General features: G+C 45.7%; 2 protein-coding genes across 3 annotated transcripts in view; one reads left to right on the top strand and one right to left on the bottom strand.

Moving 5' to 3' along the window:
- Positions 1–6,610, top strand: part of Mppe1 (metallophosphoesterase 1) — a 31,767-nt gene extending 25,157 nt beyond the window's left edge. Inside the window, exons 6-10 of the mRNA XM_090353424.1 lie at positions 2,135–2,243; positions 2,364–2,432; positions 2,517–2,639; positions 4,509–4,649; positions 5,835–6,610. Of these exons, the coding sequence (XP_090209550.1) occupies positions 2,135–2,243; positions 2,364–2,432; positions 2,517–2,639; positions 4,509–4,649; positions 5,835–6,008 (616 nt within the window). The 3' untranslated portion in view covers positions 6,009–6,610. The remainder of the gene's footprint in view (positions 1–2,134; positions 2,244–2,363; positions 2,433–2,516; positions 2,640–4,508; positions 4,650–5,834) is intronic.
- Positions 6,611–6,728: 118 nt separating this feature from the next.
- Gnal (G protein subunit alpha L) overlaps positions 6,729–21,921 on the bottom strand; it is a 128,248-nt gene continuing 113,055 nt past the window's right edge. For both annotated transcript variants that reach the window (XM_090353419.1, XM_090353420.1), the window contains 7 exons: positions 20,641–20,695; positions 18,650–18,723; positions 16,263–16,321; positions 15,752–15,872; positions 14,326–14,456; positions 11,501–11,568; positions 6,729–9,505 (listed from right to left, as the gene is read on the bottom strand). In XM_090353419.1, coding sequence (XP_090209545.1) covers positions 9,359–9,505; positions 11,501–11,568; positions 14,326–14,456; positions 15,752–15,872; positions 16,263–16,321; positions 18,650–18,723; positions 20,641–20,695 — 655 coding nt within the window. In that variant the 3' untranslated portion in view covers positions 6,729–9,358. The remainder of the gene's footprint in view (positions 9,506–11,500; positions 11,569–14,325; positions 14,457–15,751; positions 15,873–16,262; positions 16,322–18,649; positions 18,724–20,640; positions 20,696–21,921) is intronic.

Here is a 21,921-nt window from a genome sequence, read left to right as displayed (position 1 = left end):
TTTTATTTCATCAGCTTCTTCGGCTTTGTAAAAGCTGTTCCCAGCCAGGTGCTGATCGCTCACCCTTGCAGGTCTAGCCACTCACGCAGCTGAGATCTGAGGACTATAGTTTGAAGCCCGCTGGGAGAAGAAAGTCCATGAGACTCTTTATCTTCAATTAGCCAGCAAAAAGCTGGAAGTGGAGCTGTGGTTCATGTAGTAGAGTGCCATCCTGGAGCAAAAAAAATCTAAGGCACAGTACTTAAGCCCTGAGTTCAAACCCTAGTACTAACACACACACACACACACACACACACACACACACACACACACACACACACACACACACAGAGGAAAAGCAAATCCCTAAAACCAAAAGCTATTTCCCTATGGTCCTAGTAGTCAGTGATAAGAATGTCAAGTGCTTCTGTAGATCTGGGGTTACCACTCTCATCAGCCCTGTTAAGTCATTAGGCCTGGCCATTAGTATACATCCCCATCACAGTGCCTGTCTGTGGACCCTTTCCTGGCTGTAGCACAGTGAGGAGAGAATGTCTACTGCTCCTGGCTGTGGAATGGTGGAGGAAAAGTTGGGCGGGGAGGCTTTCTTTTCTTTAGTCCTGATTTTCCTGTGGTGCCCAGAACTCTTCTGACCATGGCTCTAGGCTGCTGTAAAAGCACCTGAGACGAGAGTGTTGACTGTGTGCTCTCTTTCCCTTCCTGCCTGTCTCTTTATTTGGTAGCTTCATTTTCTGTGTCACCTTAGAGACATGGTATACTTGAGTTTTTTAGTGTCAGTACTGGCTTGAACTCAAGGCTTTATGCTCCTTCTTAGCTTTTTTTTTCTTTTTGCCAGTCCTGGGGCTTGAACTCAGGGCCTGAGCACTGACTCAAGGCTAGTGCTCTACCACTTAAACAACAGTACCACTTCTGGCTTTTTCTGTGTATATGGTACAGAGGAATCCAACCCAGGGCTTTGTGCATGCTAGGCAAGCACTCTGCCAGTAGGCCATGCTCCCAGCCCTTCCTTAGATTTTTTTTCTTTTCCTCAAGGCTGTACCACTTGAGCTATAGCTCCATTTCTGGCCTTTAGCTGGTTAATTGGAAGCAAGAATCTCTTGGGCTGGCTTTGAACCAAGATCTTTAGATCTCACCCTGGGTGAGTAAGAGGATAGGTGTGAGCCATGAGCGTCTGGTTTCCTTGGACTTTCTTCCTTGTCTCCTCTTCCTCTAGTGGACATATTTCTGGGTGGATGCCAAGCTTAGGAGTTAGCTGAGCCCATGAGCTGAGCCTCTGTGATTTGGAATGTCTTGCAAATTGAGGGCTAAAAATGCCCAGACATGTTTCCCAGTAATGCTTTTTTTGTGGGGGTTGGTTAATGTTGACTCCTGGAAATGGATGAAACTAGAATAAATCATGTTAAATGTTAAGTGAGGTAAGCCAAGACCAGAGAGACAAACAGCACATGTTCTCCATGATATGTGGATGTTAGACTAAGCATGGGGACATGATCAACTACACAGAAGTCCAGATCCTCACACACTGTGAAACCAAAAGAGGATGGTCTTAGGAGAGAATCACAAAAGTGCAATACCCAAGCGCTTCTTCAAATGTATATAAAACAATACACACATTGAGATGAACTCCAAAGATATGGAAACAAAGGACTTAATTTGTTTTTCCTTTTTCTAATGACTGTTCTTTACCTTATATACAGTGTACTCACATGCACATCTGTGGGAGAGTGGGAGGGAGGACACAGAATCAGAGGAAAAAGGATGAAAAAGGGCAGTAGTAGAACACATGGCTGCCCTGGACACTGATGAAAGTGAACTCTGTAACTTGTGGGTGGAGCTGGGAGGGAGGGAATGGGAGAGAATGAGGGAACAGATGGCACTATGTGAAAGGAAATACACTTACGACCTGATGCATGTAAAGGTAACCCTGCTGTTTATCACCTCTAAAACGACAATAAAGTAAACTAGAAAAAAACAAAAAAACAAAAGCAGTTCATAAAACAGCTGGGTAGCTCGGCTGGGCCTACTGCTCTGGGTATTTCTTCATTTCTTCACGCTGCTTTCTCTGGGAGCAGTGGGAAAGCAGCTCCCATGTTCCCCAGGGGCCTGACTTGCTACTTGTTCCCTTCTGCCTCAGTTTTGTGATGGTCAACAGTGTCGCACTGGAAGGGGACGGCTGTGACATCTGCTCCCAGGCAGAAGCTGAACTCATTGGGATCTCTCGTAAACTGAACTGCTCACGAGAGGTAGGAGATTGTATCATGGGGCTTTTGCTCATGAGTCCTCCCCACCTCCCTTTGCCCTGTGCCCCCTGTTCTCTCACACCCGCACCAGTGAGGCCACACTGATGGGCTGACTGTTCCCAGCAGGTACAAGGATTTGGCCAGTGTGGAGGTCAGCAGAAGCTCCCTTTGTCTGCCCCAGTGCTCCTGCAGGTGAGGATGAGGAGTGGCTTGGACTGGGTGAAGCCGCCGGGCCCTCCAGTGTCCCCTCTGACCTCCTCTTAAATCCTGGGTTAGCACTACCCTCTCTACCGCACCAGTGATGCTAACTGTTCCGGGGAGGATGCGGCTCCTCCAGAGGAAAGGAACATCCCCTTTCAGGAGAAGTACGACGTGCTTTCTCAGGAGGCCTCGCAAAAGGTACCCATGTGCAGTGGTGGGGCTCAGTCTGGGTCCCTGCTCCTGGTTATGTCTCCTGCAGCGGCAGATCAGAGACAGCCTCACAGTGGTGTGCTCAGGGCCCGTCCTTCCCAGTGCAAGCCCAGGCAGTTTCCACTCCTCCTCAAACTCCTGTCCACCTGCCTTGCTCTGTGTGTGTGTGTGTGTGTGTGTGTGTGTGTGTGTGTGTGTGTGTGTGTGTGTGTGTGTGTGCATGTGTGCCAGTCCTTGGGACTTGGACTCAGGATCTTGGTGCTATCACCCTTGGCTTGCTTGATGGTTAACTGGAGATAAGCATCTCACAGACTTTCCTGCTTGAGCTGACTTTGAACCACCATCCTTAGATCTCAGTCTTCTAAATAAGTATGAGTGTAAAGTGCCTGGCTCTTTTTTTTTTTTTTAATCTACCACTTCCTATTATCAAGTCTATAATTTTTCTCAGCTCTTCATTTAAAAATTCCCCATTGATTTAAATGGATTGGGAACTTAGGATCATATTTTTAGGGACTTAATTAAAAATGCAGATATTTAAGAAAAATCATATATAATATGAAACATTTGTTAAAATATAAAATAAAATTTGTGTTTGACATTTTTATTTAAAGATTTCTATTTGAAGCTGGGAGCTGGTGGCTCACGCCTGTAATCCCAGCTATTCAGGAGGCTCAGATCTGAGGATCCTGATTGTAAGCCAGTTCAGGCATGAAAGTCCATGAGACTCTTATCTTCAATTAAACTGCCAAAAAACCTTGAGCTGAAGAGCTCAAGGACAATGCCCAGGCCCAGAGTTCAAGCCCTGTGACCAAAAAAACAAACAAAAAAGATTTGTACTGGGAGTGTGGCCTAGTGGTAGAGTGCTTGCCTAACATGCACAAAGCCCTGGGTACCATATACACAGAAAAAGCCAAAAGTGGTGGTGTGGCTCAAGTAGCCTTGAGAAAGCTCAAGGACAGTGCTCAGGCCCTGAGTTCTAGCCCCAGGACTTGAATTTATATTCAAAAGCATAGTTTTGTCTTGGAGTTTGAACTCAGGGCAGGGTGCTATCCCTGAGCACTCTTTGCTCAAGGCTAATGCTCTCCCACTTGAGCTACAGCTCCTCTTCTGACATTTTTGGTGATTAATTGGAGATAAGAGTCATGGTCTTTTCTATTTGGGCTGGTTTTGAACTGTGATCCTCAGACCTCAGCCTCCTGAGTAGTTAGGATCATAGGCATGAGCCACCAGTGCCCCATAGTTTTTCTTTTAATGCTGATCCTGGGGCATAAACTCAGGGCCTGGGTGCTATCCCTGAGCTTGTTTTGCTCAAAGCTAGCATTTTACCACTTGAGCTATACCTCTACTGCCAGCTTCTAGGTAGCTAATAAGATAAGAGTCTCATAGACTTTTCCTGCTCTGGCTTGCTTCAAACTGTGATCCTCAGTTTCCAACCCCTTGAGGAGTTAAGATTATAGGCATAAGCCACTGGTGTGGGCTAACAGCACACATTTATATTTGGTGAACATACATTATATGTGGTACTGGGGCTTGAAACCAAGGCCTCAAGCTCTGGCTTTGCTCTCTACCACTTGAGCTACACCTCTAGCTGTGGTAAGTATATTTGCAGAATACATTTAGGAACAAATTTATAAAAGTAAGATGTATAAAATCTGTGATAGGAAGAGTAGCTTCTAAGAGGTTTAGGAAAAACAAAACCAAGAATTCTGAGGGAGGGAACACAAAGAAAACCCACCAGTCCTACATAATCAGAATCAGTCGGTGGTTCCCTGGGATAAACTTGGTAGTGGCCTGGGCCCTCAGCTGTGCGGAGGCTTCAGTCCTGACTCCCTGCTTGTGTCTCCTTGGCCTGCTCAGCTGCTGTGGTGGCTCCAGCCCCGCCTGATCCTGAGTGGCCACACACACAGTGCTTGTGAGGTGTTCCATGCTGGAGGCATCCCTGAGCTCAGCGTCCCATCTTTCAGTTGGAGGAACAGAAACAACCCCAGTTTCATCATGGTAAAGTGAAAGTTTTATTGTCATCTGTAAGCTTTCGTAAGTAGTGAAATCAACACAGTCATCAACTATTTAGTTGCCGCAATCTGTAAAAATGCACAAAAGCTAGCAGTAAAGTCCTCTCCTTGTACACTGAATCTGATATACTGCCTGTGTCTAGCCTCTGCCTGGGGATGAAGGAACAGAACATGACTGCATGTGTTACTGCGAGGAGTGGAGGAGCAGCTGCAAGAGCATTTTATCCTGTGTGTAGAGGCTTCTGCAATCACACCCTTCATGCATTCAAGTTTTTAAGGGTACAGGATCATTTACTCAGTAGCTAGACAAGCCAGCTCTTCTTTTCCCTGGCCAAAAGCTCTGCCAGATTCACAAGGTGACTACAGGTGATATGTCAGGGAATGAGTTCTTGATGTTTTAGGCCTTCTTTTTAGCCAGAAGTCCCAGCATCCTGTTTGGGTGATTTTTTTTTTTATGTCACTGTACTGTATTTCCTCTTCATAAAATGTTGGACACCCCCATGTGCTTTCAAAGTCTGAGTGTATAAAGCCTTTGTTACTGGGATTATACGTTACACTTTAGAAAGAAAAGCCAATGGAAGTGCATGGGTATTTCTGGGTAGTAGATTGCCCATTTCACTATCAAGTGGCAGGAAAACATGTGCACTTCTTGTTCTTGTTTCTCCCTGACTACTGAGTATTAGATTCTGTGCTTCCTTTCTGGATCTATCAGATGTCTCTACATCTCTGCCAGGGATGAGATTCTTTTCCCCCCAGTACGAAGGGTTGAACTCAAGATTTCCCACTTATGTGGCTGGTGCTCTGCCACTCAAACCATGCCTCAAGCCTGGTTTTTTGCTGGTTATTTTAGAAATAGCGTCTCAGACTTACTTTGTTTGAGTTGGCATTGAACTACAATCTTCTGGCTCTCAGCCTCTCAATAAGCTAGGATTACTAGTGTGATTTACCAGTGCTTGGCTCAGGGGCAAGTTTAACAGAGTTAGCAGACCAACCCCTCCATTTCATACACACTTAGCCAATGCTAGTGAGATTGGTCAGGCTGAAGGTCTCTGGGTATTAGGTGAGGAATGCTGCTTCCCTGTCCTGACACCAAGAGAAACCCCAGGAAGCAGCCTATTGTCTGCTGATTCTGATGTCCCCTCTGCAGCTTAACTTTCCATTTCTTCCCCAGGGCAGCCTGACGTCCAGAGATTATGCTCTGTCCAAGTGTTTCCTTCCTTTTGAGAACACGGTTCTGACCATGTACTGTGTAACAGCTGGGTTCCTCGTGTTCTTCATCTTAGTTCACTTTGAGTGTTTAGCCTCACCTTTTCTTCACCTGGTCAGGATGTACAGGTCAAGGTGAGAGGGTGGGTGTTCATGTGGTAATAAATATGAAAGCCAAAGAGAACCTCCAGCACAGCCTCCATCAGATACAAGTGAATGAGAGCAGAGGGGTACACCATCTTTATGTGCATCGTGGACATGAAATCAGTGACTGCAGAACAAATAGTTGATGGTACTGTTCTCATGCTATCAGTGAAACATGTACTCTACAGCAAAATTTTTCTTGTTTTTATCAAATATACGTATGATCAGGTTGCATCTGTACAGTATGTAAATGCTATGGGTACTGTCACTTGCATGCAAGACACAGCCCTTGCTTCCCCAGGAGGACCTGCAGTTCCGTGCACTCTGGGGGCTTGATGTGTACAGAACATTGGATTTGCTGTGTCCTTCGTGAAGGCTCTCAGATTCCTCCTATATGTTATGAAGCTGTACACTGGGGAAAAAAAACCTATAGATCAATGTGCAGGAACACATTGTTTTTTTAAATAGATTTTTGTATTTCTGTACTAATTAATCAGATTTTTAGAGAAGTATAATTTTCCACTCAAGGAATTTTGGGATGCTATATCTCAGTGCTTGCCAATGATCAAAACTTGAAGAAAATGGAGGATACATCTTTTGGTATTTAAAAATAAATTGCTGTCATCATTTTAAGTCAGAAAAATGTACTGTTTTTATCTTCCCCTTGAGTCTGGTGTTTGTTTTAAATCCAACTGTTATTTCTATTTATGTTATTTTGATTGTGCCCAGGTCCCTGTGCATACTAAGCATGTACTCTTATCATTGAGCTCTGCCCTAGTCCGCATCCATCTTTTATTTTTTTATTTATTTAGTGCCAGTACTGTGGCTTGAACTCAGGGGTTCAGCCTCTCTCTTCTCTTTTTGGCTCAAAATTGGCACTCTTCTACTTGAGTGGCAGCTCCACTTCTGTCTTTATTTTGCTGGCTAACTGGAGATAAAGATTCTCAGTCTTCTGCCTGAACTGGCTTTGAACCATGATCCTCAGATCTCAGCCTCCTGAGTTGCTAGGATTACAAGTAGAAGCCACCAGTGCCCAGCTTCCCATCTAGCTTTAAGAATAGTTCAGTTAAAGGGGGATTGTTAGGTGAAAATTAAGAAGGTGTCGTCACTGCTTTTGTGTGTGGAAGAGTGGCTCTTCAGTCTCTTCTTGTTTGACTGTGAAAGCACTAGAGGAACTGAGATCATGCCCATGTGATATGTCTGTGTTAAACTGAAAGTTTTAATAGGGCAGAGCACGAAGCAGCCAGGTGACAGCAGTGAAGGTCTGTCACCAGTCATGGCTGGTTTATCCAGTGGCCATCCTTTGATGAGAAAGGAATACTTAAACCTGGATGAGTTTAAGTTTGGACTTCTTAGCAGATTGAGACCTAAGAACTGCCCTCAGAGCTATGGCTGTAGACAATGTTAAATGTGCGGCTGTAAGCAGCTCAGATTTTTTTTGGCATTGTTCTCGGCACACTGAAGATGCTGCATTTATAGTTCTTATACATGTGAGAAATAGTCTTACATTTTGTCTTATTTCAAATAAGTATCATAGGAGATTGAGGCTGAGACTCAGGTGAACACTTGCCTAGCATGCATCAGACCCTAGATTTACTGTCAACACTGCAAAACAAACGAGAATGAATAGATGAATAAATAAAGCTTCAGAATGCGTCACCTTCAAAAGGCCAACAAAAACCCTGTCCTTACTCTCCTTGGGCAACGTTTGCTTTTTCTCTTGTTTCCTTGTACAGTAAACCTGGGCCTGGAACTGTCATGGGGTTGGGGACCTTTTTATAGCGCCAGTGGATGTTTGGGTATTTATAGCATCATTTTTCAGGCCATAGGAAATGATTGATACAGGCAGCCCACCTTGGACTGCTGCTGAGAGCTTACAAGAAGCTTATGTGCCTGTCTTAGTTACTAAGTGGGCTGAATGTTCCCCTGTCTGCTCTAAGAGAATGGCTGGCCCGTTTCTTCCAGAGAACTTGAAGGAGTCATTCATTAGCAAAGTGATGAAGACATACATTGTCTGGGAAGAAAAAAAAGATCCCTGGTTCCTTGCAAGAAGATTCTATTGTATTTGTGCCCTGAAATTGAGTCCTGGTGTTTGTAGCTCAGGCTCAAAGCAGTAAAAGCAGGTGGCTGTAAGAGTTTGTGATATTAGAAAGACAATTGCTGGGAATTTGACAAACTATCAACCTGATTAAAAGAATATCCTAAATTCTAGATACCTTTCATCCCCTGTGGTAAAGTAAGCAGCTGGTCATGGTAACATGAGGCTGTCTAGCCCAATTTTAAAAAAGAAAAAAATTTCCTTTACAGGTGGAGCCATTATCAAGGCACAGAAGTCTACAAGGATTTTTCTCCAGTAGTGATAGAAAATAATATTACATTTTGTGGTCTGTACAGTATGATAAACCAGCAATAGATCAACAACAAAAAATATATGAAAGAAGACTATGCTCAACTATGATTAAAGTGTAGAGAATTTTTTTTTCTTACCAGTCCTGGGGCTTGAACTCAGAGCCTGGACACTGTCCCTTAGCTGTTTTGTTCAAGGCTGATGCTCTACCACTTGAACCCTAGCTCTACTTCCACCTTTTTGGTGGTTAATTGGAGATGAGAGTCTCATTGACTTTTCCTGCTTTAACTGGCTTTGAAATGGGATCTCAGCCTCCCGAGGAACTAGGATTACAGGCTGGAGCCACCAGTGCCTGGCTATTGGTTGTTTTTAGATAAGACACATTTTGCCGTAGTGAATGGGGTAGGTTTTCCCTTTTGTAAAAGACTCAAAGAAGTACTCTAATCATCTGCAGCTCTCAGCTACTCTAAATGTGGCTGCAAAAGCAATTCTCTTGCTGGCCTGGAGTCTACTCTAAGCCTTGGGCCAGTGCAGATAACAAAGGACAGCTACCTGTCTGCCAGCAGCGTTGTAAAGGGAAAATTGAAAACAGCACCTCATGGCACTATATGTTCCACAATCAAGCTTAGTAACCTGAAAAAAAAAATCACTTGCCAAATTCTCTTGGAGGAGCTAACCAGTCAATCAAAGAATAAAAAGGATCTCCACCCAGAGAGATGCACTGCAGTGTGACCCCCCAAATGAGAGATGGGTGGAGTGGGGGAGATTTTGTGTTCTATGAAAACAAAAGCTACAGAACCAAACCTGGGTTGGGGGTGAGGGAGGGAAACAGAGGTAGCCAGAGGCTTGGTGATCACACATGGTGTTCCCAGGACAGGACACTAGACAACAACACTACGTCCTACCACGGCTTAGGGCTGACAAAGTCCAGAGGAAAGCTTCCGCCTTGTCGAGTGGTCAGGGACCACGAGGGGTGTTGGGGGGGATGGCGGTGGTTCTCACAGGAGTTCGTACTGTTTGAGGTGCATCCTCTGGATGATGTCACGACAGTCGTTGAACACTCTGCGGATGTTCTCCGTGTCCACGGCGCACGTGAAGTGTGGGTAGCAGTAGTGTTTGCCATCACCGGTGGCTGTGCTGATTCTCTGCAAAAAAGAAAATGGTGCTGATGGTCACTGGCCCTGGGGATGGGGGCAGGGGAGGAGGGCAGCATGGTGACACTGATCTTTGTCCTTCGTGAGGCTTGAACACTGTCCCTGAGCTCTTCAGCTCAAGGCTAGTGCTTTACCACTTGTGCCACAACACCATTTCTGATTTTCTGGTGGTTAATTGGAGATGAGTCTCAAGAACTTCTGTGCCCAGGCTGGCTTTGAACTGTGATCCTCAGATCTCAGCCTCCTGAGTAGCTGGGATTATAGGTGTGAGCCACGGAGCCCAGCTTGGTGACACTTTTTGCAAGGGCTGGAATAGCTTAGATCTGGCTCTGGCTAGCCCTGTTCCCCCAGGAGCAGCTAGTGGGGTGACTTTCTAGATTCAGAGCATGTGTCAGGGACCAGATGACTTTGTCTCTGCCACAGAGGCAGCCAAGGCAGGTAAAGGGACAGCTGGGATGGGACAGAACAGGCTGAGATTTTCCAGAAAACCAACAGGTGTCTTACTCAGCATGGTAGACAGAATTTGCTCTGATAACAGAAAAGTTGTGTCCTGCCAGCTTGTACTTTGTACTCATCACCAGCCCTGAAGAACGGGGTGTTTGGGAGGTTTCTTTTTGGTGCTAGTAGTAGGGCTTGAACTAAAGGCCTTGTACTTTCACTTGGCTTTTTCTGCTTAAGGCTGGTGCTCTACCACTTGAGCCACATTTCCCCTTTTGGCTTTTTTGCTGGTTGACTATAGATAAGAGTGTCCCTGGCTGGTAGTGCCATACTGCTGGGTGGTACTGAAGTGCCCTACTATCAACTATGGGAAATTCAGGATCAAATATGAGGATCTCCCTGAGTCATAAACTCACAGTGAGGTGACAGTACATGGAGAAGGGTGGATAGCAATTTTTAGGACTAAGAAAAAGAGCCACCCAATTCATAGACTAAATCCTAACTCCCCCAGCACCTCAGGATGTGACTGTATTGGCAGGGCCTTTAAAGAGCTGACTAGAATTCCTTAGTGTGACCCTAATCCAATCTGACTGGTGTCCTTGTGAAAGCAGGAGATGCAGGCAGATTTCCAGAGGAAAGGTACCGCGGGGGCTGAGTGAGAAGGTGCCATGGCTCAGCCAGGGGGCAGAGGTTTTGGGAGAAGCCAACCCTGCCGGCACTTTGGCCTCAAACCTGCAGTGGTGGAGCTGTGAGAAAGCATGATTTTGTTGGTTAAACTCCTGACCCAATCTGTGATACTTAGTTCTGGTTGTCCTCAGTCTCAGCAGAGGCTACACAGAGCTTTCTTCTCTATGCCACAAATGGCTACCTGGGAACCCCTGGCTCCTCCATATCCCCAAGTCTAGCAAAGAATCTTGGGATGCAGTGTTGGGAAATTGCTGGACCAATGGGCTTTGAGGAAAATTCAACTGGTAATGAAATACTACCTACTCCAGCTCTGCACCCAGGTCCTGAGTTCAAGCCCTAGTACTGGCATGTGGACACACACAGAGTGAAATGTGTGTGTGTGTGTGTGTGTGTGTGTGTGTGTGTGTGTGTGTGTGTAAATAAAGCAAATAAAGCAAATGTGCCTCAATTTTAGCAATTGGTTAATTGGGACAAAAAAAGTATATGGGAATTTAAAATTGTAATTCTTCCATGTTTTATGTACATGTGCAGTACCCTCAAAATAAAAAAATTAATCAAGAAATGTCAGGATTTGAGCAAGTCCATTGGCTTGTTAGTTTTGTGAGGTGAAGAGGCAGTGAACCTGTCTAGCCCTTCTGAGTCTGGTTCCACGGGTACCGCCTTTGGAAGCTGTGCAAGCCTGAGAAGCATAATCTCTCTAAACATTGGTGCCTCAGCCAAGATGTGAAAGTCACTCCTTCTCTTATAAGCCATTCTTTTGGACAAGAGTCAGTAGTGATCGCGGAAAAGTGAATAAATGGCAAATTTACAGAACAATGCAACTCTAAAGTAGTAGGAAAAGAAGTTAAGAAAATTGCTTACCAAGAACAGATCACGGATAAAGAACTTAGCTCTTGTCACTTTGGGGTCTTCACCTGCATCCGGTGTGGCTGGAGAAATTGAAAATGACATTTTACGTGGTTGACACAAAGCCAATATACAACAGCATAGAAACAGAAGGAATTACTAGTCAGGCTGCTATCTATTCACACCATTAAAGTACATGTATGGCAAGGCAAACATGTAAGTCAAATTTTCATTTCCTTCTCCCAAACAATTTTTCACACAACTCTGAAAAAATAGTTCTTTGGTAATGCTGTGGAGACTTAAGTGTGTATATCCTACCCCATTTCTCATCTCCTTGTGTCTGGCACAATGGATATCAGATGAGAACTCTGGGCGGGTGTCTAGGTAACGGGGACTCTGCCCTGATGAATGGGCTTGTCTTACAAAAGAGACACCTTTCATGTGAAACACATACAGCTATAAAGCAGACACCAAGATGCTATTGCTTCTGGGTGCTGGTTCATGCCTATAATCCTAGCTACCCAAGAGGCTAATGACTGTGGTTCAAAGACAGTCTAGGCAGGAAAGTGTGAGACGCTTGTCTATTTCACCACTAAAAAACTGGAAGTGGAGCTGTGGCTCAAAGTGGTAGAGCATTAGCCTTGAGTGAAAGAACTCAGGGACAGGGCCCAGGTCCAGGATTCAAGCCCCACAACTGACAAGGGGGGGAAAAAGAGGGCCAAGAGTTTGGCCTAATGCTAAGATTGCTTACCTAGCATGCACAAAGACCTTGGTTTGATTCCTTGGTACCATATACATAGAAAAAAAATGCTGGAAGTGTTGCTGAGGATCAAATGTTAGAACTCTTGTCTTGAAAAAGTCCAAGGATAGTGCTCAGGCCGTGAGCTCAAGCCCAGGACTGGCAAAAAAAAAAAAAAATGCTGGTGCCTTGCTTTTGGACTTCTTAGCTTTATAACTGAAAGTAAAACCTCTGTTGTGTATAAATTACCCAGCATTCTGTCACAGCTACCCAAGTGGTAACTTCTGCTCAAGGAAAATGAAAGCCTCCTATTGAATGTGGATCCATATTGTGGTTGGCTTCACCTATGGAGCTAACAAGGCTGTCGGCCTCCTGGTTTCCCGTGATCACCGCAGGCTGTGATTTTTCTGATGTCCACCCTTTGTCAACTGCATTTAGGACTAACCCTTTTCCACACAGGCTCAGGCCTTTGGTGCCAGAGAAAGTGAATAGCAGCAGACCACTCAGGCTGTCAGCCCAAGTTATGTGCTGGAATTTCTGGGGTGGGGGAGGAGTTAGGGGCTTGCAAAGTTTTCTCTTCCCAGAGACCTGAGTGAGAACTGGGGATTGCCTTCACTGAGGGACAACTTATGCTAAACTGTATAATTTGATGCAGTTTGACATAGGATGTTTGAAATCATCACTATACTCAAAATCATGATGCACCCAACACTTCTGAAGTGTCCCCTGGGGCCTTCTGCAACCCCTGCTCACAGCTCCCCTTTTATCTGCAGGCAACATTGACATGTCTTTGGCTGTTCTAGGTCCATCTGCATTGTGTAGATGTGAGGCGAATACAACCATATGGCCTATGGCCCTGTACCCCTCCATTCTGCAGTCACAGTAAGTCCTGTCCATGCTTGATTGCTAAGTCAGAACTGAGAATCATGGAGTTGGATGGTCAAGGTTAACCACAGTTGCCAACAATTCTAGGGAGAGGTGGGTGTGCCAGGAGGCACAAAGAGAAGTGACACATGGTACCCATGTGGGCCTCAGCCACTGGGCCTTGCCAGGTGGCCAGCAACTTGGGTTCCTTCAGCTACTCTCTGACATTCCCTGGCCAGGCAGATCAGCCTCAGAAGCTGCTGGGGCGAGCATAAGTGGGGTATGCTTATGTTTCAGAAGGACAGCAGTGACACAAGTTCAGAGAATGTTCTGGAAAAGTTTCTCAGGGCAAAGGCTGGGGAAGGGGATGTTTGAGTGGTGCCACAGAACATAGCTTCTGCCTGGCCATGGTGTGGAGGTAGGAGTTGGTTCTGGGGAGAGGGTTGGGTTCAGCTTGCTGGGAAGACAGTGGTGCCACTCTTGGCTTTGTGACAGAAGCCACCGTGTGGTGAGAGTATCCTGAGACTAGGACTCAGTCCTGCTCTGCCTGAGTCTCAGCACATGTTATTACCCAGAGCTCCAGGTGTGGCTGACTGTAGACAGGGCTTGCACATGAGCACGAACCCACTGGGGCCAAGGCTATCTGGTAATGACACAAGCTGTTGACATTTTATGACAGAGAGGATCTGTGAGCTTGGTACTGTGGCTCACACCTGTAATCCTGGCTACTCAGAGGCTGAGATTTGAGGACCAAAGTTCAGAGCAAGCTTGGGCTTATGAGTCCATGAGACTCTTATTTCCTATAAACTAACCCCTCTTCCCCCTCCACCAAAGCAAAACATAGAGCTCTGGCTCAAGCGGTAGAGTGCAAGCCTTGAGTAGAAAAGCTAGGGGATAGTGCACAGGCTATAAGTTCAAGCCCCAGGAGGAGCACAAAGCAAACACAAAAGGCATAGGCACTTTAAAAATAATGTGTAAATTTCCCTCAGGCTGTGTGTATGAATAAGGTATATAGGAAACGTAAGTGAGGTTTGAGCTTAGATTTGGGTCCCAATCCTCCAGAGAACTCACTCCAAAATTAAAGATCTGAAAGCTGAGACACTATCTGTTCCCCTAAATACTCACAGATGGAGTCACAGAAGAGAGTACTGACCTAAATTCGTAGAATGACAGTAACAGGACTACTGACAAAAACAACAACCTATTCAATTGTGTGACCTGGGTTTTGAAATCTTACCATCTTCAGGAACAGTATAGTTTGCATACTCCGGGAAATAGTCTTCAATTTTTGACTTTCCCGCCAAGACTTTTTCTGCCAGCATATCTTGTTTGTTCAAGAACAAGATAATAGATATGGTCCGTAACCACCTAGAAAGAAAAAAATGGACACACAGATTTCACATATGCTAGCACATACTGTGTTTTGAAAAGTATCTCAAACACTTAATGTCACTTAGTCAAAGGGGAAAAACTGGCTGTAGTTCAAGGGACTGAGCTTGTGGAGTGCTCTAGGTAGAGAAAGGCTTGAATTTGTGATTCCTTTGCCTCACTTGAGAGTGTTAGGAGTACAGGTGTTTCAGCATATTCAATTCAAAAAATATTTTTTTAAAAAGCAGATCTGCAACACTGTGAGTTGAATTAATTTTTGCCAGCACTGAGGCTTGAACTCAGGAACCTGTGCTCTTGCTCTAGTTTTTCTGTCTGCAGCTGGTGTTCTATTACTTGAGCTCTGACTCTATTTCCTATTTTACTTTATATTTTTACTCAGTTTCAAACTCAGAGTTATGCACCTGTTAAGCAGGTATGCTTCCACTTGAACTGCACACCTTCCTATCCCTCTGAATGTGTGTGTGATGTGTGCGCGCACATCTTAGGGCTTGAACTCAGGGCCTGGGAACTGTCTCTGAGCATTTTATTTATTTACTAATTTTTTTTGCCAGTCCTGGGCTTGGTCTCAGGGCCTGAGCACTGTCCTTGGGTTTTCTCAAGGCTAGAGCTCTACCACTTGAGCCACAGCACCACTTGTGACTTTTTTTTCTATGTATGTGGTACCGAGGAATCGAACCCGGGTCTTTGTGAATGCTAGGCAAGCACTCTACCACTAGGCCCAACTCCCAGCCTGAACATTTTAAATAAATAAATATATATATATAATATGTAATTCTATTATTATTATTAAGTTGTTATTCAGTGTCCATGGGCTTTTATGCCTAAGGCTAGCGATTTACCATAGCTCCTCTTCTGCTTACAGCAGAAGGTATTTATTGGAGGTGAGTGTCTCACAGACTCTTTTTTTTTTTTTTTTGTCAGTCCTGGAGCTTGAACTCAGGGCCTGGTTACTGTCTTTGGACCCTTTTTGCTCCAGGCTAGTGCTCTACTACTTGAGCCACACTACCACTTCTGGCTTTTTTCTGTGTTTGTTGTACTGAGGGATTGAACCCAGGGCTTTTCGCATGGTAGGCAAGCACTCTACCACTAGGCTATGCTCCCGGCCCCAACATAGACTCCTTTAAATGGGCTGACTTTGAAAAATGATCCTCAGATCTCAGCCTCCTGTGTAGCTAGGATTATAAGTGTAAGCCACTGGCATCCAGCTGAATGTATTTGGACTAAAAGTAGACTTGTGACCCACTGAGGAGTCTGGACTTATTGTTTTTTATAACCTGTTGTTCCAGATGCTTTCAAAAAGGTCCAGCGATTCTCTCAGTCTGTTGGTGTTGTTGTCTTCCCGGATGACCATGTTGTAGCTGCTGCAGGCGGCTACGTAAATGATTGCAGTGACATCTGGGGGGGGAGGAGGAGACAAAGAGGGAAGCACTGTAGCTGGACAATGGCAGTCACTGTTGGGTTAGTGCTGAGGACAAACCCAACAGCTATTTAGATCCAGGACTTGGTCACTTCCCTCAGTGATGTAAGAGTGACTTGGTCACAGCTGTGTATAACTGACTGCTGCTCTACACCGCTTTGGCCTACCGCAAAGATGGATGTAAGTTGGGGATGCTTAAGTGCTGTACTTATGAGAGCCCCATTTAAAGGAAGAGCACAAGCCATCAAATCTATCAAACGCTACACTCCTCTCGTTACACCAGAGAGCATCTGACTCCAAAGTAGATGCAGGGTAGTGGTGCATCAGTGCACAGTGTCCTTAGCCTGCCTTGACAGTGGGACAATCACCATTGAAGCACTGAATCCATTTTCTTCTCTCGTCCCTCTGGCCACCAACATCGAACATGCTGTGGAAGAACAAAAGAACACTAGTTATTCTGGGGAGCAAGGGTGCCAGTGTGTGTGTGTGTGTGTGTGTGTGTGTGTGTGCGCCAGTCCTGGCCCTTGATCTCAAGGGCCTGGATCTTGTCCCTGAGCGTTTATGCTCAAGGTTGGCAGTCTATCACTTGAACCATTTGCTCCATTTTCAGCTGGCTGTTCAGGCTGGCTTTGAACCTCAGATCTCAGCCTCCTAAACAGCCAGATGTGAGCCACTCATGCTCGGGAAGAGCGCCATTTTTCTCTTCTGCTATCAAAATGTTTGGCTGCACATCCTGTCAGCTGGGAACTATCAGGCCTGTATGATCTCAGGCTTTCAGTTAGGAAACTCAACCTCCCTTCTTACCCACAACGTGGCTGCAGGGGCTATGGATCAGGAAGAGGGCAGCTGGCTCAGTGTCTGGTGTAACACACACTAGTTGTTTAATAAATGTAGCGGTTTCTTCTAGCTTACATGTTGTATGCAGACATCTAGGTCTCTCTTAGCACATGTCAAGTCTACCACAAGAGCTGTCCTGGTGACTTGTCCCAGATCTCAAGCCACTATCTTGCTTTCTGGATAGCGAGAGTCCCTCCTTCCTCATCTTGCTATATCACAGCCCCTCTGCTAGCGGATCAAATGCTCTCCTCAGAGATGAAATGCCATGAGCCACACTGACAATTCACTCTCAACCACTCTGCCCATCCCCAAGCTCTCCCCATTCTGTGTGCCTCCCCTGGTTCTCCTGCCACACCTTGCACTTCAGCAGGCCTGGCTTATCGTCTACTGGTCTGTCTACTCAGTACACCCTTTATGTGAGATAGGCTTCCCTGTAGATTTTTGTTTCCACCTGTCCCAATTCTAGGAGGCTGTCTCTCTCAGATCTCTCTTCTCTAAACTTGACAACAACACATGCTTCAGGACTACACAGCATCGCCACAGATTATAAGCTATGTTTGGCATTAGCCCATGCAAGGCCTCCCCAGCTATGGAAAAGTGCATTTTGAAACAACAACTCCTTCTTGTCAGGTACAGTGGTTCCATCCCAGATACTCAGGAGACTAAGATTTGAGAATCAGAAAAGTTGGTGAGACTTTCATCTCCAATTAAGCATGGAAAGTCACAAGTGGAGCTGTGGATCAAGTGGTAGAGTGGCAGCCTTGAGTGAGAAAGCTAAGGGCCAGCACCCAGGCCCTGAATTCAAGCTCCAGTAGCAGTAAATGTGTGCGCACACACGTGCTTGCGTGTGCACATGCATACACACGCATGCACACAGAGCCTTCGTCATCATCAACAACAGTAAATCTCAAACGCTACTTCTGTGTAAAACTTCACTGTGAATGATCCCCTAGTTCACATCATGATATGGACAGCACCAGTTCCATTCCAGCTTGGTGGCTCACTGTGCGGGTCTCATGACAAATAGGAACTTGACATGGTTTTATCCAGGCCATTCACCCTCATGGTAGCATTATGCTGGGCTCTCGGGAGGCCTAGAAATGGTGCCCTCACCTGTGCACTGAAAGACTGCTGGACCACACAGAACACTGACCTAGTGAGGCAGGTGGAAGGTAGAGGGGAGATGCCTGGGTCATCTGGGAAAGGCTAAGTTTTGTTTTTAAATAAGGATCAGCAATGAGACCTTGATCCTTTTTCTACACGAATAACAGGATACGAGGTGTGCTTTGGAAAGCTTCATTTTGTGATCGCTAGGCTTGGGATGGGTAAAGTAGAAGAGGGAAAGAAGCCAGCCCCTGCTGATTTGGTCAGGGTTGGTAGCCAGCAGGGACTGGAGTCCTGGTCTAGTGCTGAAGGGAACAAAAATTTTGGGGGAGGGAGAATTGACTTTTTGTCATACGGAAGGAAATGAAAGAAAATAAGCTCATCGGGGGCTGTGTGTGGACAGCCTGAGGATCCTGCTGGAGACAAGAAGCTGTTACTTGCCTGGCAAAACTCTGCAAGCCTTTTGTCTCCAACTAACAAGGAAAAAAAAGAAAGGCAAGCCAGAAGTGGTGTGAGGCTCAAGTGGTAGAATGCCAACCTTGTGTGTGGGGGAAGCCAAGCGAGGAAGGGAGGCTCTGAGTTCAATAAAAAAGACCTTGCTGTTTTCATCTCTCAAACTCCAAACTTAATAATAAGGGCCAAGAGAACCTATGCCTAGAGAAAGAATTTTCCTTTTAGGCTTTCCTGTCCACTTGAGAGCAAGCTACCCTCAGCAAAAAGGGTGGAGCTTCCCACTCCACAACACCCCCACCCCAATCCCGGCTGGCTCTCACTAGCACCCCTGTCACAGCCATGCTGTTAACTGCATACTCACTGGAAGTTCACTTTATCCACCTGGAATCGGGTCTCAAAAATTCCTGATGTCAGCACTCTGCATCTAAGGAGGTCCTGGAGGCCGGAAGACACAAACAAACAGAGCCTTGGCTTAACTACAGTAACTGAACATTTCACAGGACACTTCTACTATAAGGAACAACATAAAACAGTAACAACTAAAAAGTCAGACAAAATCTGTTTTATTCTCCAGGAATGCCTCTCTACAATTAATGTATCTGTTCATCCTTAAAGAATGACTTAACTGTTGGCCACTGGTGGCTCACACCTGTAATCCTAGCTAGTCAGGAGGCTGAGATCTGAGTTTTAAAGGCAGTCCAGGCAGGAAAGTCCATGGGACTCTTATTTCCAATTAACCATCAGAAAGCTACAGCGACGAGTGGCTCAAGTGACAGAGTTCTAGTCTTGGGCAAAAAAAAAAACAAAAAAAACCCTAAGGACCGTGCTAAAGCCCTGGGTTTAAGCCTCAGTCCACACACACACACACACACACACACACACACACACACACACACACACACACACACACACTTGCATCTTGTTGACTCCTGTGCGCCTGACAACCAAAGCCAGTGCTTAGTGCCCAGAGAACATGTCTGTTTATTCTGGAGGTCACAGAGAAGGACTAGAAAGCTGAAAACGGTCACAAAGTTGACACCTCTGACACCCCTCAAAGATAACAGCGTTGTTTTCTTACTGCCAAACTGTACTTATTTTGGAAGGTCAGAGAAGGTCTTGCTATTTCAGCAGAATGAGACGTGTTTAGAACAGCCAGGACAGGTTATGAGGAATAGGAGGCCCTGTCTGAACTGTCAGATAATCTATTATTATTATTATTAATATTATTATACCAGTCCTGGGGCTTGAACTCAGGGCCTGGGCACGGTCCCTGAGCTTTTTTTACTCAAAGCAAGCTCTCTACCACTAAGCCACATTTCCAGCCCTGTCAGATTACTTATTTTTTGAGCAGGGGGAGAGAGAGAGAGAGAGAGAGAGAGAGAGAGAGAGAGAGAGAGAGAGAGAGAGAGAGAGAGAGAGAGAGAGAGGGAGGGAGGGAGGGAGGGAGGGAGGGAGGGAGGGAGAACCTCAGACCTCCCCCGGAGGCCAAGAAGACCTGACCTCAGGGGAGGAAAATGCTAAGGGAATTTGGAGAGTCACTTTGAAGAAAGACCCTCTTATTTTCCTTGAGGTTTCCTAGCTTTCTCTAGCACATAGGGCTCTGAATTGAGCTCCCCCAAGGGCTCAACTCCAGTCTCTAAAGATAGCTGAAGGCAAGAGGAGAAAGAAAAGTCCCTTTGTGGTATTTGAAATTTACACACAGTTTCTTTTTCAATCCCAGGGAGATACTCTCATCTTGAGAATGCCTGAGGGCAAGACCAGTCCTAGGGCTCTAAGCAAAACAGACCCAGTGCATGAGGTGGGTGGGGTCCAGTTTAAGAGGGGCTGGGGCCTGGCTTTGTTGCTCAGGAGGCCCAGTCACCTGATGCTCTTCTGCTCTGACAGGCTGGAGTTCTACAAGGAGCTAGAGCACCACGTCAGAGAACAGGGCTCAGGGTTTGGTATAACTACTGTCACAAGTAGGTAAGAGCATCCCAGAGAGGCACAAGCAGTAGTTATTTAGGGGAATGTTTTCTCCTTTCATTTTGTGTGTGTGTGTGTGTGTGTGTGTGTGTGTGTGTGTGTGTGTGTGTGTGTGTGTGTCTAGGGCTTGAACTCTGAGTCTGGGCATTGTCCCTTAAGTTATTTTTGCTCAAGGTTGGTTCTCTACCATCTTAGCCACCACTCCACTTCCAGTCTTTTGGTGGTTAATTGAACAATCCTTGATCCTCAGATCTCAGTCTCCTGAGCAGCTAGAATTTTACAGTTGTGAGCCACTGGATTTTCTCTTTTCAGATTACGTAATCCCTTTGTGGCCTTGCAAGTCAGTTCGAGAAGCTTTGGGATGGTGGTGGTGAGTGTGCACTCACGTACCTGGTCTGTGGGTGTATAATCCACCAGGCTGACGCTGTCGATTCTCTCCAGAAAGCTGCAAAGGAAGGCAGATGTGTTTAGAGCTGTCTCTGCTCACCCTCTCCTGGGGTTGAGGTACCATAATGGGGATAGGCACAGGCCAGGGACCAGAGTTAACTCCTGCTCTCCCCCGGAGTGTGGACTTGTACAGAGGACATAGCATTCTAACACAAAGCAAAACCTGCATTTGGTTTGGCTTTGCATGTTTTCCTCTGCTTTGTTCCTTCTTGTCTGTCCTGTAAGGTTCAGGGTAGCAGATACTTGGAAACCGTAGAAGATTTTGCAATATAAATTTAAAAGGAAGAAGTTAGGATCCAACGGCTCAAGCTTGTAATCTAGCTCCCTGGGAAGCAGATCAGAGTGAGCACAGAGTTCCTTTAAAGCCATCTCAATCGATGGTTAGGTGAAGGCGCCCATTCTGCCATTCCAGACAGAAGGGAAACATGATGGCTGGTACACTGGTGTGAGATTCCTATCCCTAGCAACACACAGAAGCAGAAATAGGATCAGAGTCCAGGCTGGCCTAGGCATAAAGTCTATAAGATAACCAATGCAGACCAGGTACTGATGGCTCACACCTGTATTCCTAGCTGCTCAAGAGGCTGAGGTTTGAGGATCATGGATCAAATCCAGCCCTGGCAGAAAAGGCTGTGAGATTCTTTTTTTTTTTTTTTTTTGCCAGTCCTGGGCTTGGGTTCAGGGCCTGAGCACTGTCCTTGGACTTTCTCAAGGCTAGAGCTCTACCACTTAAGCCTCAGCACCACTTCCGGCTTTTTCTATGTATGTCGTACCGAGGAATCGAACCTGGGTCTTCATGCATGCTAGGCAAGCACTTTTAACCACTAGGCCAAACTCCTGGCCCCAGCTGTGAGATTCTTATCTCCAATGAATCACCAAAAGCTGGTAGAGTGCTAGCTTTGAGAGAAAAAGCTAAAGGACAATGCTTAAGCTTTGAGTTCAAGCCCCTGTACTGGCACAAAAGAGAGAGCGAGCGAGCGGGTGTGTGGTTCAAGTGGTAAGCTTCTACCTTGCAAGTTCCAGGTCTTGAATTCAAAGTGTACTATTGCCAAAAAGAAGGAGGAAGAAAAGGATGAGAAGAAAAAGGAGGAGGGGGAGGAGGAGGAGGAGAGAAGGAAGGAAGAACGTGGTAGGCATTTATTTAAATTATTATTATTGGGGCTGGGAATGTGGCTTAGTGGTAGAGTACTTGCTTAGCATGTATGAAGAAGCCCTGGGTTTGAT

This window comes from Megascapheus bottae, chromosome 19 (genome assembly GCF_031878675.1).
Source record: "Megascapheus bottae isolate mThoBot1 chromosome 19, mThoBot2.hap1, whole genome shotgun sequence".
Taxonomy (NCBI): Eukaryota; Metazoa; Chordata; class Mammalia; order Rodentia; family Geomyidae; genus Megascapheus; species Megascapheus bottae.
This window is presented reverse-complemented; position numbering and strand designations above follow the sequence as displayed.